This window comes from Thunnus maccoyii, chromosome 1 (assembly GCF_910596095.1).
Source record: "Thunnus maccoyii chromosome 1, fThuMac1.1, whole genome shotgun sequence".
In the NCBI taxonomy this organism is placed as follows: Eukaryota; Metazoa; Chordata; class Actinopteri; order Scombriformes; family Scombridae; genus Thunnus; species Thunnus maccoyii.
The window spans coordinates 40,533,946-40,553,036 of record NC_056533.1 but is presented as its reverse complement, the minus strand read 5'-3'; the positions used below and the strand labels follow the sequence as shown (position 1 = coordinate 40,553,036).

Below are 19,091 nucleotides of genomic sequence, written 5' to 3'. Positions count from 1 at the left end.
CATTATTATCAGGCCTCAATAATCAGGCAAGGAATGAGACTTTTAAAATGGGCAATTAGTAACTTGATTCCTGATTATGAAGTTTATTTCTCTGTAATTAGTAATTTATGGTGCCTACAATTAAAAAAAAAGACATTTAGGAAATTTAGTACAAAGTTGGACTGATCTGCTAAAATTATAAATAAATTGGTCAGAATGTAAATGGTTTAAAAATTTACTTCATTTTACTGACCTGCAGAAGTTAGACAGAAACTAGTTGGAAATTAAGCTGCAACAACTCACATACTTACCATGAAATTACCATGAAATTCAAGGTAAATGTTGGGATAATTTGTAGGCTGATTTCAAAGAAATTTGAAATAAGTTACTTGGTAATTATCACCTAATTACCATGAAGTTTTCAGAGCTGTAAAATGAAGTGTTACCAAAAACCTGTAAAATCATCTGTGGTATTAAAAAAATCAACAACATAAATAAAAGAAAACAATATAATCTGCATGAAAAGTAATTCTCTACTGCTGAAATGTCATAAAAACTGGTTTGACAAATCATATCAGCAGAGACAATCCTGCACAGGTTTAATGTTTATCCTCTAATATCATTCAGATTTTAAATGTTCATCAGATGAACAGGTTGATGAATCCTGACCTGAGAGTTTCCAGTGTACAGTGTGGACTCTCCAGTCCAGCAGACAGCTGCTTCAGTCCTGAATCCTGCAGGTTGTTGTTACTGAGGTCAAGCTCTCTCAGACTACAGGACTGGGAGCTGAGAACTGAGGACAGAACTGCGCAGCTTCTCTCTGAGAGGTTACAGCCACTCAGCCTGGAGAGACAGTAATGAACAAAAAGATAAATGATCTTTGTTAAAATACTGATTCTGGACTCGTTGGTGATGCTGGATATAAATTCTTTTCTCAGCTCTGGTTAAAATCTTTGCTGTTCTATTCTAAACATCTTGGAGACCTGACAGTTAAATATGACAAAATCTGTGATAAACAGACATGTAATGATGTAAATCGCGTGACATCAAAGCAAAGATCAGTTTCTCTATCTCAGCCAGAGTTCATATATGTGTGCTGTAAAGTATATGAAGCTGAATCAAAGAAAGATAAACTAGAAAATTCAAACATTTTCTTTCCTGTGAAAAATAAAATCCTAGTGGAAAACTTCTGCCAATCAGAAATCCTGACATTAGAGAGGCTGAACCTTATAGTTTAGAAAAATATCTCAAAGACAAACTGTGACTTGATCTGACCTGAGATTTTCCAGTGTACAGTGTACACTCTCCAGTCCAGCAGACAGCTGCTTCAGTCCTGAAACCTGCAGGTTATTATTAATAAGATCAAGCTCTCTCAGACTAGAGGACTGGGAGCTGAGAACTGAGGACAGAGCTGCACAGCTTCTCTCTGAGAGGTTACAGTCAGTCAGCCTGGAGAGACAATAAAAAGAAAAAAAGTTAGAAATTCTTTATTTTTCTGTCCTGTTAGTGTTAACCCTAACCCACATTTATATCATGATAAATAAATCCAACTATCTGTGTACTTACAGAGCTTTGTTGGAGGCTTTGATCACTGGCAGCAGCCTCAGAAGAGCCTCCTCTGAAGCAGAGTATTTCTTCAGGTCAAACACGTCCAGATCTTTTTCTGATGACAGTAAGATGAAGACCAGAGCTGACCACTGAGCAGGAGACAGTTTATCTGTGGAGAGACGTCCTGATCTCAGGTACTGTTGGATCTCCTCCACTAGAGAACGATCCTTCAGTTCATTCAGACAGTGGAACAGATTGATGCTTCTCTCTGCAGACAGATTCTTACTGATCTTCTTCTTGATGTACTTGACTGTTTCCTGATTGGTCTGTGAGCTACTTCCTGTCTGTGTCAGCAGACCTCTTAGGAGAGTCTGATTGGTCTGCAGTGACAGACCCAGGAGGAAGCGGAGGAACAAGTCCAGGTGTCCATTTGGACTCTGTAAGGCCACGTCCACAGCACTCTGGTAGAAATGTGTTGATTTATCTTTTCTTATTTTAGACCACCAGGGTGTTTTTTTTTCTTCTGCCAGCAGATTGACTCCAGAGTTCATGAATGTCAGATGGACATGAAGAGCAGCCAGAAACTCTTGAACACTCAGATGGATGAAGCAGAACACTGTTTCTTCAAACATCCCACAGTCTTCCTCTTTAAAGACCTGTGTGAACACTCCTGAGCACACTGAGGCTTCTCTGATATCGATGCCACACTCTGTCAGGTCTGATTCATAGAAGATCAGGTTGCCTTTCTGCAGCTGCTCAAAAGCCAGTTTCCCCAGAGACTCAATCATCTTCCTGCTCTCTGGTTTCCAGTGTGGATCTTTTTCTGCTCCTCCATCATACTTGACATTCTTCAGTTTGGACTGAAGCACTACAAGGCGGAGGTACATCTCAGTCATGGTCTTGGGCAGCTGTCCTCCCCCTCTGTTTTTCAACACATGCTCCAGAACTGTAGCAGTGATCCAGCAGAAGACTGGGATGTGGCACATGATGTGGAGGCTTCTTGATGTCTTGATGTGGGAGATGATTGTTCTGGCCTGCTTCTCATCTCTGAATCTCTTCCTGAAGTACTCCTCCTTCTGTGGATCAGTGAACCCTCTGACCTCTGTCAACATGCCAACACACTCAGGAAGGATCTGATTGGCTGCTGCAGGTCGTGTGGTTATCCAGAGGCGAGCAGAGGGAAGCAGTTTCCCCCTGATGAGGTTTGTCAGCAGCACATCCACTGAGGTGGACTCTGTAACATCAGTCAGGATCTTAGTGTTGGCAAAGTCCAGAGGAAGTCGACACTCATCCAGACCGTCAAAGATGAACACAACCTGGAACTCTTCAAACCTGCAGATTCCTGCTTCTTTGGTTTCAGTAAAGAAGTGATGAACAAGTTCCACCAAGCTGTACTTTTTCTCTTTCAGCATATTCAGCTCTCTGAAAGTGAATGGAAATGTGAAGTGTATGTCCTGGTTGGCTTTGTCTTCAGCCCAGTCCAGAGTGAACTTCTGTGTTAAGACTGTTTTCCCAATCCCAGCCACTCCCACTGTCATCACTGTTCTGATTGGTTCATCTCTTCCAGGTGAGGGTTTAAAGATTTCTTCTTGTCTGATTGTTGTTTCTGGTCTGTCTGGTTTCCTGGATGCTGTTTCAATCTGTCTGACCTCATGTTCATCATTGACTTCTGCAGTCCCTCCCTCTGTGATGTAGAGCTCTGTGTAGATCTGATTCAGAAGGGTTTGGTTTCCTGCTTTAGCAATCCCCTCAAACACACACTGGAACCTCTTCTTCAGGCTAGACTTCAGTTTGCACTGGCACACAATAAGAATCTCTGAAGAAACAACAATTGACAGAAATGAGAAGATGTGATAGAAAATATTAATCATAAAAGTATTTTCCTGTATGTTTGGTATCTGTTCAGGTCATTGGAGTTTCATGTCCTCATCTGGCATTTCACAGTATTATAGAAAGAGCATTTAATAATATTCAACAAGCAGAGGGTCTGTTTAATCAGAACTGCTTGTTGAATTGTTGAACAGTGTTGAAACTCTTGTCACCCCGCACGTTTCCAACATTGGAGCTTTTGTTGGATTGTTCTGAACCTAATGATCCAACATTCACTCCGACTTTACACAGTGATTGCTCAGGTTTGTGGAGGAGAGAAACTTCTCTCTCAGGCTTCCTTTTTAAAATTCATTGCACAGCTACTTCTGTCACTTTTCATGTGAGTATTCAGAGGTAACATATGCTGTTTCCACTACAGGAACTCAACGTGTATCCATTGTTACTGGTTCTGCTTGTGTTTCCACTGTTCTCCCCTCACTTTGAGGATGAGCTGCTGAACCTAAATGATATTTAATACAAGTTCAGGTTCTCTCAGAGGAAGGAATGCAACAGCTGGTTTAATGCAGGAATTAATAATACAGGACATGAGTTTAGACAAACATTGCAGGGAAGTTAGTTTCAGTATACAGTATACTCTGCCTACTGTCACAACTCCACACAGTTGACCAATCAGGGTGTAAAGTGGATGTGATTGTTGGTTTTGGAGCAATCCAACACAAATTGTTGGACTTTGGCCTCTAGAGGAGCTCTGACTATCCAACAAGTGCTTCAGCTGGAGCACACTGAAGCCTTAAGAACCATTCACACCTGGACTCATGGGACTCTAAGGACTGACAGGCAGATGGAATAATGACCCACATGTGGCTTAATAATGGTGAGTTCAGACAGAACACAAAGTGAATTTTTCACGCAACGCGTATCGCTGGGCTTTATGAATGTACTTCATGAACGTACAGAGAGGAGAGAGAAAAACTAGAGAAACTGGAGGGAAATAATAGAAAGAACCAGAGTTCCTGCTGAGTTCTGAGTTCAGTCAGAGGCTGAACTAAACACAAACACAAAGAGGCACACTCCCAAAGACACGGTTGGTGTGTTGCTAGCTGGCTAACAGCTAATGTACAGTTGGTATTTTGGTTGTTGGGTCAAATAAACACAAATGATCCAACAGTAAAACTTGTGCTAGTAACACAAGGTGAAAATTAGCTTTGCATTGTGTCTGAACACAGCTTTAAGGTGTAAACATCCCTGCAGAGGTTAAACACCTGTGACTTCCCACCAGTCAGTCAGAACTAAAGAAGACTTTTGGATGAGAGAAGAAACACCTTGAAGAATCTAAAACAAGTCCACCGACTGTTGACTGAGCACTTCTAAATATCTTTGTAACATCACATTTTTAATCTTTCCATGACTTACCTGAAGGATCTGAGATGGTGTTTGACAAACGTTCCAATAGATCCTTCTGACTGATCTTCCCCAAAACCATTCTGGTCACTTCAATAGTGTTAATACAGTAGTTCTCGAACATCTGATCCACTGTTTCAGTTCTGTTTGCTTTCTCCAGTCGACTCTTTGGGATTGCTTTGAAGCCTTCAAAGACCCCCCGCTGATACAGGTACCACTTGAATTTTTCAAAGTCTTCAGATCCCAAATCCTCCAAACACTCCAAGACAACCTCTGGAGGTGTTGCCATCTTTTGTCCTGCTAAGATCTGAAAGGTATGACAAAAATTTGTATTTGATTAACAATTAAACAGTTAATTTTCAGGATAACCAACACTGAAGTACTGATCAATATTATTATTATGTCCTGTCACAGTCCTGTCTGGTCTCATTGTGTTTTCTGGGTTTTGGTTGTCTGTTTGCTCTGTGTGTCCCTCCTGTGTTCCTGTACTCCACCCCAGCCTGCTTTTCCCTCCACACCTGTCCTGCATCAGCCTCATCAGCCCTGCCCTGTTCCATTTGTTCTCCCAGCCAATCGGCTCCCTTCCTGTTCTCCTGCCTAGTCACCTGTTCCCTGTTCCCTGGTTAGTTCTATCTGTATTTAAGTCCAGTTTTCAGTTCAGTCTTTGTTGAATAGTCTGTTCATTCTGCCTGTTCCTGAGCTACAGTTGTTAAGTTTCAATAAATATCTGTGCTTCAGATCCTGTCTGCCTGCCGTCTCTTGCACTTGGGTCCACCTGCCTTCACTCCATCATGACAGAACAATTCAAACAATAATGGACCCAGCGGATGGATTGTTTTCTCAAAAACTATGTGAGATAACTTATAACCTTTTGTGTCTTTGAAATGACTGGAAATAGGCCTCCAGTAGTGAGGACAGAGAGGCAGCCTTATCATTGGCACACCGGGCAGCGTCTTCAAAGTCTTGGTTGAAGAAATTGCTACCTGGGTGGGCAGAGGACTTTATTAACACTCATGAATCCCAGCCTGCACCTCAGTCAGCTAACCACCAGCATGCTAGCTACCAGCATGCTAGCCTTCACCATGCATCTCAGCCTGCACTCCAGTAGGCCTTTTCCATATACATGTGCTGGCTTGGTTTGACTCGGTGCATCAGCCCAGTGCTGCTGGGATTTGCGTCTTCATTACAACAGGGCTACCTGCTTGAAGGTGTCTTAAAAGACCACTTTACTGATTTTCAACCATATCTCCATCTATCTGAATTAGGGATGTAGTGTGAAAAACAGTTGTTTTTAATGTTCTGTGTCTCTGAGATGCAGCTTCAAAATCTGTTGTTCTTCCAGGAACCAGTGACGTCATTGGTTCTTGAAGAACTACAGCATGTTTTCTGTAGGACAATAACAACTGCCACAAATGGTTTCATAACATCTGTGTGGGTTGAGAGGAGGAGCTAGACCATGATTATTTAATGTCTTATTGGTGTCTCGATGGTTAATCTTTTTTCTTGTCTCATTAAAAATATATTATGTGAATAAATCTTTTCCTACCATTCGTCTTTGATCTAAAATATTTAATTTTAAATAATGAACTCTTCTGTTTATAGTTGTGCTATGAATACTCTGCTTGGTGTGAATTACTTGTAAGATATATGTACATACAGTATATATATGTGTGTGTATAATTGCTGAATTTAATGCATCAGATGGTATTTTGTAAGTGTTGGAACTTAGAAGAGAATTTAACAAAGCATCCAGCAGGTGGTGGTAACGCAGCAAAATGGAAATTAAGGAGCCTTAACTGCATTATTTGGAGTTGTTGAAGCTTGTTATGTTATTGTGAAGGACAGATGTTTTGTTATAATTGATGTAGACTTTGTAGACTCAGGAACAACCTGAAAGTCCTGTAAAATCAGCAGTGCGTAGTGTTTAGAGCGTGAAGAGAGAGCTGCTAAAAGACCAGTGATGGCGTCTTTTATCTGACTCTGGTAAAGACAAATCTAAAGTAAATGATTAAAACGATATATGGTCAGAAAGGTAAGAAGTTCTACTTTTACACCATCAAACTAGTTGGAAACATCACATGATCATTTATAACAGTAGTTAAAGCGAGGGCGTAGGTTTGGTTTAACTCTGGTAGGGACATTTGATGTTGGACGGTGTAAATAATTGTGTGTGTGTACTTGCTCTCTATCACTCTTTTCTCTTTCATAGAAACATGTTCACACATACATAGAGAGCCTGACTCTGCTAAATGTTTACTTTACTCAATATGCATTTACTGACTGACCTGAAACTGGACTGTGTCATGATGTTTTCTCTGATCTTTACATTTTATTTTATTGATTGACTACTTCACTATAAATCTGAGACCAAAACTAACATTTAAAATGAACATATCATAGACTGTCACAATAAATGTGTAGAAACCTGTAGGTAATGTGCTGCTCTGTAACTCGCTGCTGTAGGTTTTCAAACCTCACCTGAGATTCTGTCCTCCTTTCACTCCTTCTTTTAATTAAACAACATGTCTGAGCAACAATCACAAATTAGCAAACAACACCTAACGCCTGAAATTAAATATAATATCAAATGATCTTAGTTTTGTCCAGTAAAGTCGTTTCGATTCTGTGACGTTTGGAACATTTAAACTATAAACACTAACTGCTTCAGATTCTCCACCTCACTGACTCCACTAATGCTGCTGCTGCTGCTGTTAGTCAATGTGTACAGCTTGAAGTTGAGGGTTGCCAGATCATCAGGTCCAGTATCCTCCATATCCTGCTCTTTCACTCTTTATCATAATATCACTCTTGTTGCAGAAAACACACAAACCTGTCAACTCTGCAGAGATCTTACTGTTAATATTACGTGCAGTTAAAACAGCTGGATTGTTAGAGATCAGTAAAAATATTGGTTGGGACAATCCAGCAACACCTTCCTCACCCAAATCTACACCCATGAGTTAAAGCAACATCTTAATAGAAAGTTGTGTGAAAGGTGTGGAGCTCAGGACAGTGAGGTTAATCTCCTGGTGGAAGCACCATCCAGTTGTTTATTGATAGATTGGAGCACACTGACCTGTATGTCGGTGGTGTTCAGGTCCTCGGTGTCGGTGGATGAGTCCGGTGGTCTAGTTGTCTGGTTCTTGTTTTCCTCCTCCATTACACACTTGTTATTTATTTATTGATGTTGTCCTCCTGAACTTCCTCTGCCTGAGTAAAACCAATAAAAAGATGATAAAGAAGTGAACGTTTGTCTGTAACTGCTTCTCTAAATCCGTCTGTCTGAACTCTGTGACTCTTCGGCTCCGTTCACCTCAACGTCCTCTTTTCCCACAGTGCAGAGAAACCTCCTGACCTTTGACCTTTCTGTAAACTGTCTGCTGCCTTCATGGACTGAAGACTGTTGTAAGAGCCAAATGTCATCATAATGTTCTGTATTATTGCTGTAAATGAATGATTCTATATTCAGATCATTGTTGACTAATTGTGAATTGTTTGCTGTTAGTTGCTGATGTTTCCAGTATACTGTGGGTGTTACTGGGTCATTACTGGTAAAGTCACCTCCTAGCGTTAGAATCTACACTGCAAAAACTCCCCTACTGGAAACGCTACTAAATATTCTGTGAACTAGTGAAATTTGATCATTTCAACAAGAAAATCTGCCAAAAATGACTTAAGAAGTTTTCTTGAAACGAGCATAAAAATCTAGCCGCTATCAAACATGATCTAACCTTAAAACTAGTTTTAAAATCAGATTTAAGCCTGTTTGGCTTCATATTAGAAATGAACTGTCAGAAATTCAAGTTAAAGATGCTTGAAACCAGATTATTTGTCTGTAAAGTTGCCTCAGTTTATGAGTTTATGAGTTGTGGCGTCTTAAACACTTTGAATCCACTTTTCAGACTTGTTTCTTGTCAGCTGGAGCTGAAAATAGACTGAATACCTTACTAAGACAAATGAAGAGCAGTTACCTTGAAACAAGTCTAATAACCTGCAGTGCAGATGCTGCCTGACAGGAGTATTTGTCTTTGAGGAGACACAATAAGGTTTAATCATCCTAAAATAAGATATTAGAACTTTCTTGAATTTCCTTTTTTGCAGTGCAGAAGTCAGATGTAAAAAGCTGATGAGTCAGCAGTTAGTGAAGGAAGCAGGTCGTCCTGCTGTTAGTTTGGCTCCATGCAGCTTTTTGACCCTTAATTTGGACCTTTTGGAATATTTGGATTCCAGTGAGGAAGAAAAACTGATATTAGAGGAGAAATGACTCTATTATTGTATTAATACTCTGATGATTGATCCAGTGTAGAAGTGTATTCAACTGATCAATTTACACTCTTGACCTTATCTATGACCTTTTATATGCTTGAAGCACATTGTTCTGTTTTAAGTAAAGATCGTGCACTTTGTCTCGTGTAGATGAAATGAGTTTCTCATCTGTTAGGAAAGAATAGAAATGTTTACATGAAGTGATTCTAAAGAAATGATGGTTGGAAAGAGGAACTGAATGCAAGAACAGGAAGCTGCACAAGACAGACATGACACCATATATGGAGTTGTTATTGATTATCCACCAGGAAACAGTGCAGATAGAGAAGTGTGATTGCACGTGAGCTGCTTGTGTTGATGGTTGTGTTGGGTGGAGGCTGAAAGTCTAAAGTGTCTGTGTGATCTGTTTAATGTGCTCCTCTCTTGCTGCAGAGCTCAGGGAGCCCGTATGCATAAGCTTTAGTGATTTATTAAAGGCAGTCGTCTCTGGTATTTAGTTTCCTTTCTCTCCCAACTAGACAAGCTGATATTTCAGCTGCAACAACAACAGTTGTTTGGATGATATATTTGTTTGTTGGACAGAAGGATTTTCCTTTGTAAGATGCATTCTTGCTGTGTAAAAGGAGGATTATTCATGTCTGCTTGGAGAGACGAGTAGAGTCAAACTATTCTTCTGACTCTGTGGATGTGTGAGTAACCCTTCAGTGTGAGATGGATGCACAGACCAATGTTAACAAATAGAAACGCCTCAAAACAACAAACTAAAGAGGCTCAAACTGAAATGACAACTGTATTTACTTTGATTCTCTCATTTGTAACTGAAGCTCTGTGAAATCCCCACATATAAACATGTATATCAATATAAGTTTAGTATAAATATAGTTTGACTGCTGTTTGAGCTCTGATTGGTCGGTTAGCAGCTACTTCCTCACACAGTTTGTTAGAAGACAGCAGCACTCCAGCAGAGTCAGCACACGAGCCTCAACAAACACTAACTGTCACATTGCACAAAACCTCATCTGGACAATCAGTCTTTTCTGTTAAAGGAGCAAAACTATGGAGCTGAAAATGCAACACAATGTTAATGTTTTCAACAGAGGTGTTAAATCATGGCTGAAAGAGAAACAACACTGCTCTCACACCTAACACCCCTGTATAGACACACCTGGAGTTTGATTTTCTATCTTTTTAACTTTGTAAAAAGCCTCCTGTGGACAGCTGTTGTAAATGAGCGTTTCTCTACAAACACTAAATACAGTGAACTGCTGCCTGTGCATAATTGTATGTTGCAGCTCCAATAAATAAATCAAATAAACTGAACTTAACACAGTCGACTGTAAGAAAAACACTCACACAGGAAGTAGAGACTCTGCTGCAGGTTGAGAGCGATGATCTGTCGACGATCACAGCTGATGAAAGGATCAATCATCACCCTGAAACTAAACACTTATATGTCTTCATACAGATGCTCCTGATTGGTTGGAGGTGATCATCACTATCTTCTCTGTCTCTGCTGCTCTGCAGGGTTCAGTGACCACTTCCTGTTACTGAAACACGTCTAATAACCTGCAGGGCTGTGATTGGCCAGCAGTAACAGGAACTGCTGCTTCCTGTAACTGCTGAACTTTTATTATTCTACAACATCTTCTTCTCGTCGCTTCTCATTTTAGTTGAAAAACAGCTCAGATGATATTTATTTATTTATTTATTGATGTTGTCCTCCTGAACTTCCTCTGCCTGAGTAAAACCAATAAAAAGATGATAAAGAAGTGAACGTTTGTCTGTAACTGCTTCTCTAAATCCGTCTGTCTGAACTCTGTGACTCTTCGGCTCCGTTCACCTCAACGTCCTCTTTTCCCACAGTGCAGAGAAACCTCCTGACCTTTGACCTTTCTGTAAACTGTCTACTGTCAGTGACCACTTCCTGTTACTGAAACATGTTCCCTACTGGAAACGCTACTAAATATTCTTTGAACTAGTGAAATTTGATCATTTCAAGCAAGAAAATCAGCCAAAAATTAATTAACATCTATCCTCTTCTCTGTCGACACCCACAAACCTGAAACCTGCTGGCTGTTACTGAAACACGTCTACTAACCTGCAGGGGCTGTGATCGGCCAGCAGTAACAGGAAGTGGTCACTGAACCCTGCAGAGCAGCACATCTGCAGGGTTCAGGTTTGTGGGTGTCGACAGAGAAGAGGATAGATGTTAAGTCTGCAGACGTGCTGCTCTGCAGGGTTCAGTGACCACTTCCTGTTACTGCTGCATAGAGTGGAGGTTGGTGAGAAACACATGAAGAAGTTTTGGCTCCACTGTTCGGGGCTCACTCCTCTACAGCAGCTCGTATGTCTGTATCGGTGTGAGTGAGCCGCTCTGAGCATTAAAGACAGTCTGACAACACTATATCCACAGTGTCTCTTTCCTCATTGAAGTCAAGTGCAAGAGCTAAACTGCCGCAACACCCACAATCCTCTCCCTCAAGCACTGAATCAGCCAATAGCAGTTTTCCTCCTGCCATTAACAATGTGACTTATTAGACAGCTATTTAATACTTTAGTGAATCCAGTAACCTAACCTTACTAATTCACTCTCACAATAACGTTGCTGTGACTGTTGTTTATGCATCTTTTCTGATTTGTAATCATCATCATTTCATTTCACAGTAAAAAGCTGAGTGGCGACCCGCTGTCTCCAACCTTTACAGGAAGTGTTTTGCTGCTGCATCGCTGTGCACTTGCAGGCACAGTTAGAGCAGAAGAATGAGTCCCACAGTTCAACTTGTTCTGCTGAGCAGCTCTACTAGAAGAACATTGGTGAAAAATCAACCAACTGACTGAACTGGACTCATTTCTGTCATGTTGAATAAGAATTGAACGTATTTTTATTCTGTTGATTATTTCCTCACACATGATTGATCTTCAGGCCGTTACTTTGCAAACAGGGAGCTCACAGCGCAGTCTGACTCTTTATGTCCACTATCAAAGGCTGAGGCTTTATATCGCCTTGTGTTGACGTTCCAACATCATCCTGCTTCTGGCTCAGCTGTAACCAAGAGAGTAGAAGTCACAATAGAAAGAGATTTTACTGTCACTCTGTGACTCCTGGACCTGACAGACTCTCCCAGTAAGTAGAGACAACAAAATGGTGGAGCGTTTCCATGGCGGAGCGTTTCCATGGTGAAGCATTTCTGAATACTTCAATACTTTACAACCTCCCTACCCGACCTCCTATCCCATTTGTTCCCACTGAAAATGTTTTAAAAAAGCTGAATGATTTCCTAAAACAACAGGGTTTTGTAGTTTGAAGCAAATGTTATTCAAACAGGAATATATATGGGATTAGTTTGGGACTATTTTCTATGGGAGTGTATCGCTGCCACCATGAGAAAGAAATATTTGCTGAGTTTGTGGATACGAGAGAAAAGCTTTTCATTAGAAGAAGAAAGTTACTGGTTATGATGAGAAAAACAACTGGTTCTGCAAGTGATGTGTGTTATCTTTATGTGCTGATGTCTCCTCTGCTGTTCAAAAAGAGCTCATGAAGAAATGATTCATTATGAAATTATTAGTCAAAACTACAACTGGACCTCATGTTATGAATAATGACAGACAGCTAGAAACAGGATGAAAAAGAGGAGAAAGTTTTCTGCTTATGTGGAGAAACTGAGCAGTTTTTTTGTCATGGTGGCAGCAACACGCTGCCGTAACTTCCAGATGTGGATTTGGTGCTCTAGTGAGTATTTACAGCAGCAGGACGGTGACTCAACATGAACTACAGAGGCCATTTTCACTGGAATGAAGGAACATGTCACCCAGTGCAACACTGTGGCTCATTGCTGTGTTTTTAATAGTTTCTGGACAACAACAGAGGAATAAGATATATGAGGCTTCAGCTACACACACAATACTGAGCAGCACAACTCATTCATTCTTGGTTTTGGTCTTTTCATGGGATTTGTTGACCCTCAGAAAAAGATCAAACATCACCAAGCTTTAAGTCTTCATGAGCATGTTGGAACAATCATTATTTGACCAATGAAACATGAAAAAAGTTCCAACAATATGACATCTGCTGGTTATTGATGTCATTTCTGGAAGTGTTTGAGTTCTGAGCAGCTGAGACCTGACAATAATAATAATAATGAGACCTGAGATTGAAATCTTAGAGTCCAGATGAAACAGCATTTCCAGCGGATCCAACTTCCTTCTTTGAGCCTCTAAAAACAAACATCATTCTTTAGTCAAACTGCTCACAGCAAAGACAAAAGCAGCTGGTGACAAGTTTCAAGTTCTTGGTCCTACAATTGTAGATCTGAGCCTCAAATGTGAAACATGAATCCAGAAAACCAGTCACAAGGAGAATCTAACAAGTTAAAAAAGAAAGAAAAAAGAGCCAAAATAAATCAAGTCATCAGTTAGAAAGGAGATGAATGTAGATAAAGATCAATATTACAGATTTTAATGCTTTTGACGGGTTTCTTCTTTAAGAAGGTTGAGATAGTGTTTATATAATGTTCCATCTGCTTTATAATTACAGCAAATATTGTTTTTTGTTAGTAAATTTACACTTGAGGATGTGAAATGTTTCCATAAAACAATTGAATAAGAGTCATTTTCTTAAATAGTATCTTTAAAGGAAGGGCTGAAGTTTGGCATCATATTATTAACTAGTTTCAGGTTGAAATTAGCAGAAAACAACAAGGAAGAATTTTACAGGATGAAAGTTCAAAAGAAGCTGAAGCTGTTTCTCATTTATTTACAGTTCAGACTTTTTACCAGTTGATATTTTTCATGTAATAATTCCAGTCTGATATTTAACAGGAAACAGCAGCAGTGTTGTTGTGAAACAGCTCTGAGTCTGCGCACTGATGACCTCAGCGCTGACACGTTACCTTTGGAGGCCTGCTATTGGCTGATTCAGTGAGCAGGGCATCATGGGTAGTTGTAGTCCTTGCAGTCAGTCAGCTCAGAAGAATCAGACTGTGATCAAAGTGACTTTTAACAGGATCATTGAGGAGCCTGAACACATCTTTATCTTTATTTTTATCACATGTGACTCACTTATCATAACTGCAGGAATAATGATTGATTATTGATCAGTACAGTTCGAATGTGTCTAATATGTGCATTAAAGGTGGAGTATTACTCTTCATTGATGAAGCTTTGGCACCCTCTGCTGGTGAAAAGATAAACTGCATGCTGTCAGTTTAATGAACACAGATTAGTATAAGTATATATAAGATATTCAAACTGACATTATGACACATTTACTGCATTATTTTAGCACTAATGTGTGTTTTATAGATTTATTATCAACATTTCCTGATCTGCAGGAACATGAAACACATCTGATCTGAGGTCAGAACTCATCCAGGAGTCGCTGAAGCCGATCGATCGATCGATCGATCCGTCACAACTTACTGACACGTTGTGATCGATCCTGTCAGAAACGTGATGACGTCACTCGCTGTTGTTTTTTCTCAGAACTTTATTGAAATGTTTGATAAACAAAGAGAACAAAGAGCGAAACAAGAGGAGCCACATAATCAAACAGCTTGATCGATTATTAAATGTTGATAAAAAGCAAAGAAACAACAGTGTGTGTTTGTGTCCTGTAGTTCCTGACATTATTTATATTAGAACAACTGTAGATGTTAGTTTATTGATATGAAACGATGTGAAATAAAACACATAAGAACCTTCAAACAGTAACAAAGTCCACTGAGTGAGTTTCATCTGTCAGCTGCTGTTTCTGCTCAAATGGCGCCACCTGGTGGACACAAGCAGGAACTACAAGCAGAGCTGAGACACATTTTAAACTGCTGCAGCTTTTTTAAATCACTATTTGATCTTTTTATTTGTCTCCACTATATTTACACATTTATTGTTTAATAAAAGTCTTCAAAACTGAAATAAATCTAAATTTGAGATATTAAAATTAGAGATTTTCTGTTGACAAAAAGAGAAAAACATGTTTATTTGTGTGTAAACGTTTAATTATTCTCCACTTTTATTTTATTTTATTTATTTTTATAAACATATTGTACTTTTTCTCCTCCTGATTAAACACAAATAACATGTTTTTATAGTTTTCTTCTCTTTTTGGTCAAAAAAAAGTTTTTGATAATAAGAATGTAAAAAATAGATTAAAGAGTAAAACAAACAGAAATAAAATAACACAAATATTTTTATAAAGTAAAATAAATAAACAGAACATAGCCTCTTTCTGTTCTTTTTTATTTTTAATAAAAATGTAAAATCATCTTCCTCACATGTTAAATTTGTTTTCTCACTTTCTCTTGTTTCTTTAAATGAAAGAAATTTTATTTATATATTAAACCTGACAGGAATTAACATAATAAATAACAAAACTCTCAATAAAAGGTGAAAAAATAAGATTTTTTTTTAATCTCACATTATGTGAAAGGAATTTACTGTCAATAAAGTTTTATTCTATTTGAATATTTGCAGGCTGCAGTTCAGTTTTCTGCCACCAGATGGCAGCAGGACATCAGACGCTGTTACTCCACAATGAAAACAGTGAATCGTATTAAAGCTTCAGTGCAGTTGGTTGAATGATTCAGTAGAACAGCTCGTTAATTAATTAAACATTTTCTACTAATGTGGAGTTTGTTTGGAGTTTTGTCAGCAACTTGTGTTGAGCTGGTAACATGGCAGAAGACCATTTCTGACCCATTAAAGTTTACTGGTGTGTAATGGACATTATGGCCTCCGGGGGGCGCCAGTGTAACAGCTGACTGCATTTTCTCTTTGCAACATTTAAACCCTCCATGTTTGCAAATCAATAATACTACATATAGATGTTTTTCTGAACGTGTCACTACCTAGAGTTTGGGACTTCATCTTTTATATTCAGAGACACTTTCAAATCTTAAATATCTTTTCTTTTGTGTGTATCGGCTTATATTTCATTTTAGCCTTAAACCGTCGTAGTGAGGACATTTCTGCATTATTTCAACTTCATTTCAATGTTAGACCAACAATAAAAATGTAAATAATAAATAAAACGTATGATAACAATATAATAAAACGATATTAACCGAACCAACAGGAACAAAAACGATGAAGACAACAAAGATATAAATTTAAGAGCTGACAGTCATTAAAAAGATATTTCCTTTAAAAACACATCAGGAGTTTGCTAATCAAAGATCCATGAAGACTGAAAGCAGCCTCACTTGTCGACCAATAAACCGTCAGCCGATCTCTGGTGGAGTTATTTTTGTGTTCTGTACATTACAGTACGAACATCAGTGTTATTGATCGGCTCGTGTGTTGAATTCCATACAGTGGCAGCTGGTGATAGAAATATGGGGGGACAAACTGAAGCAGCACTTCATGGCTCAGCAAAAAAAGAAAAGAAAAAGTAAACAAATCTAAAAACAACACAACACTGTAATGTTGCCTGAACACTTCTTGAACATAAAGTTTGTTCTTCTCAATGACTTTCTGGCTCAAGTCGGACGGCCGAGTCTCTTTTCCACTGACGGTACGACCAAATATGCATTCAGCCTCTCCCGGGTGTTTCTGAGAAAGGTTTGAATCCTCTTCAAGGTTGAGAAGCAGCTCTCAGCTTCCACCGTGGTCATAGGTCATGGGTGTGGAGATGAAAAGGTCCACAGCACCACGACAGGCTTTGATGATGAGACTCAGCTGTCTTCAGCTCGCTTCCATCGAGCGTCGGATCGGCCTTCGTGCCGTTGCTCAGTGCATCTTCAGGAAACGCCCCGTCGTACTGTTCAAACCTGCCCCTGCAGCGAGCTGCCTCTGACTAGCTGGTCTGTCAAGGAGAAGTGTTGCCTGGTGTCCCGGTACGCTATCACAGACCTACAGAGACAAGAATGACAAAAATAATATGTAGAGACGACTAAATACTCATTTCACCCACATCACCTAAAGCTACAACAGGCAACAGTCTAAATAAGGAGCTGAAGTCATTCTTACAGTCTATGAAGTCATAAAAACAGCAGGACCTTAATTTATAGAGCTGCTGCTGCCATCTGCTGGACAAAATGTCAACATGTGAACCCTGCACATCATTGCTTCAGTCTTGTAGTAAAGAATCCTGAAGTTAAAAACATCTTGAAATGAAATTCCCTCGTTGATCATATATCTGATGTAACAACTGTCTATTTAATGCTAAATACAATCTTCATAGAAAATCATCTGCAGCATCACTAATGATTCTCATTTATTCAAAAAAAACATTTTAACTTTCAGAAAAAGTCAAAAAAACAAGATGAAAAAAGACAAAAAAACCTAAAATAAAACATAAAAGACGTCACGTAGTTACATAACAGACATTCAAACCTTCTAACACAAATAAAAATATATTTTTTAACAAAAGTTTATTCAGTGTCGGTCCAGACTGAAATATCTCTACAACTATTAATTATAATAAAGAAGATAAAACTTTGTATTCATATTTATTATGAACGACAAATATTGATAAACATGTACAGAATATATCTACAGATTTGGATTATAATGAAAATGTTTTAAAGATTATAACGAGTTTGGTCTCATTATTAAAAGTCCTGCATGAAAAACCCTCCTGCAGTAAAAGTACATAAGTATTATGAGCTTGATGTAGTTAAAGTATTGCAGTAAAAGTACATAAGTATTATGAGCTTGATGTAGTTAAAGTATTGCAGTAAAAGTACATAAGTATTATGAGCTTGATGTAGTTAAAGTATTGCAGTAAAAGTACATAAGTATTATGAGCTTGATGTAGTTAAAGTATCGCAGTAATTAATGAATGAATACTTTTACTGTAGGAGGGTTTTAATGCAGGACTTTTACTTGTAATGGAGTATTTGTACATGCAGTATTGTGTAGTGAAGTAAAGGATCTGAGTACTTCTTCCACCTCTGGTGTCGGTTGAATCTCTTCTGGACTTTACTCAGACTAAATAAACATAACTGTCGACTCTGAGAACGACTGACGGCCTTTTTCATGACTTTCTAACATTTCATAGACTCGACACTTGTATGATCAATAAAACTAATGGATCCATGAATCAGAAACGGTTTGTTCCTTGTTGTCATGGTCCGTCCTGCAAGAGGGAGAATCTGAGCAGAAACCTGCAGCCAGACAGCGAGGCAGAGAGAGCCAATAGGGTCCTTTGGCTCGTGGCTCCTCTCGTGGGTTCGGCCCTCCGCGGACAGGTATAGAGGCTTCATGACCGCCGGCAAACAAACACCATCTTATGGTAAACATGTCAATATTTACTCCTGTAGTCATTGATTGATTTTCATTTACCGTTATCACTGTGTTCCGTGTAATTATCATTTTGATAACAGTAACAATAGAAATAAATCAATGAAAAAAAAACCAGTCCAAATTACGTCTTCAGATCATTTCCAATGTTTCAAACACTCACACAGTAAAAATATGTTCTGCAAAATGTAGAAGACTGCCATGAAACAGTTATACATTTACCATTTAAAGACATTATTATCATTATTATCATTATTATTATTATTATTATAAGAGCAGAAACAGATGTGATTTGTCTTTTTGATTGGAGATAAATGTCCAATCAGAAGCAGAGACATCCAGATATTAAAAGAACAACATAAAAGCAGCAAATAAACAAAAATCCCTGAAATAAAGAAGCAAATATACGGTTCAGATTTCAACATAAATGTGGATTGTAAAGCTGCGACACAAATAAAGTTTGATTTTCCAACGTGAAAATGTTCAGGACTGTAAAATCAGACACGTTTATTTCTGATAATAAGAGTTTCTTAACGGACTGTAAAAGTCTTGTTTGGTGACATTTGGAGAAAGATTTAGTTTTTCCAAACCTGCATGTTCAGCATGATGGAAATAGAAAACAGCTGTTAGTTTGGATGAAGTTTGACAGCAGGAGTCCAGATGTTTTCTTCATCTTTCAAATGAAGTGAAAAAGAGAAAAATGAGAGTTTTTCTGTGATAAAGTAAAGTGGAGAACTGTACCTGGATCTGTAGATGTGATGGTTTCTCCTCCATGCTTGCAGCTCTGTGTGCAGTCTGTGTTTGGATGTTGAGCTGTGAGCTTTTGA

At 38.8% G+C, this 19,091-nt stretch overlaps 2 protein-coding genes and 1 long non-coding RNA gene across 3 annotated transcripts in view; 1 reads left to right on the top strand and 2 right to left on the bottom strand.

Annotated features, from left to right (window-relative positions):
• The window catches only part of LOC121903260 (NLR family CARD domain-containing protein 3-like), a 116,414-nt gene that overhangs the window by 22,064 nt on the left and 75,259 nt on the right, over positions 1–19,091 (bottom strand). The window lies entirely within an intron of this gene.
• Positions 1,482–10,586, bottom strand: LOC121903402 (NLR family CARD domain-containing protein 3-like). The gene is made up of 4 exons (XM_042420402.1): positions 10,378–10,586; positions 7,835–7,968; positions 4,771–5,065; positions 1,482–3,343 (listed from the first exon to the last, which is right to left on the bottom strand). Exons 2-4 carry the CDS (start codon positions 7,916–7,918, stop codon positions 1,542–1,544), a joined length of 2,181 nt encoding a protein of 726 aa, XP_042276336.1. The 5' UTR covers positions 7,919–7,968; positions 10,378–10,586; the 3' UTR covers positions 1,482–1,541.
• LOC121903939 lies at positions 4,984–6,405 on the top strand. Its single transcript, XR_006098145.1, has 3 exons — positions 4,984–5,072; positions 5,258–5,380; positions 5,497–6,405. It is a non-coding gene; the product is annotated as an uncharacterized LOC121903939 (long non-coding RNA).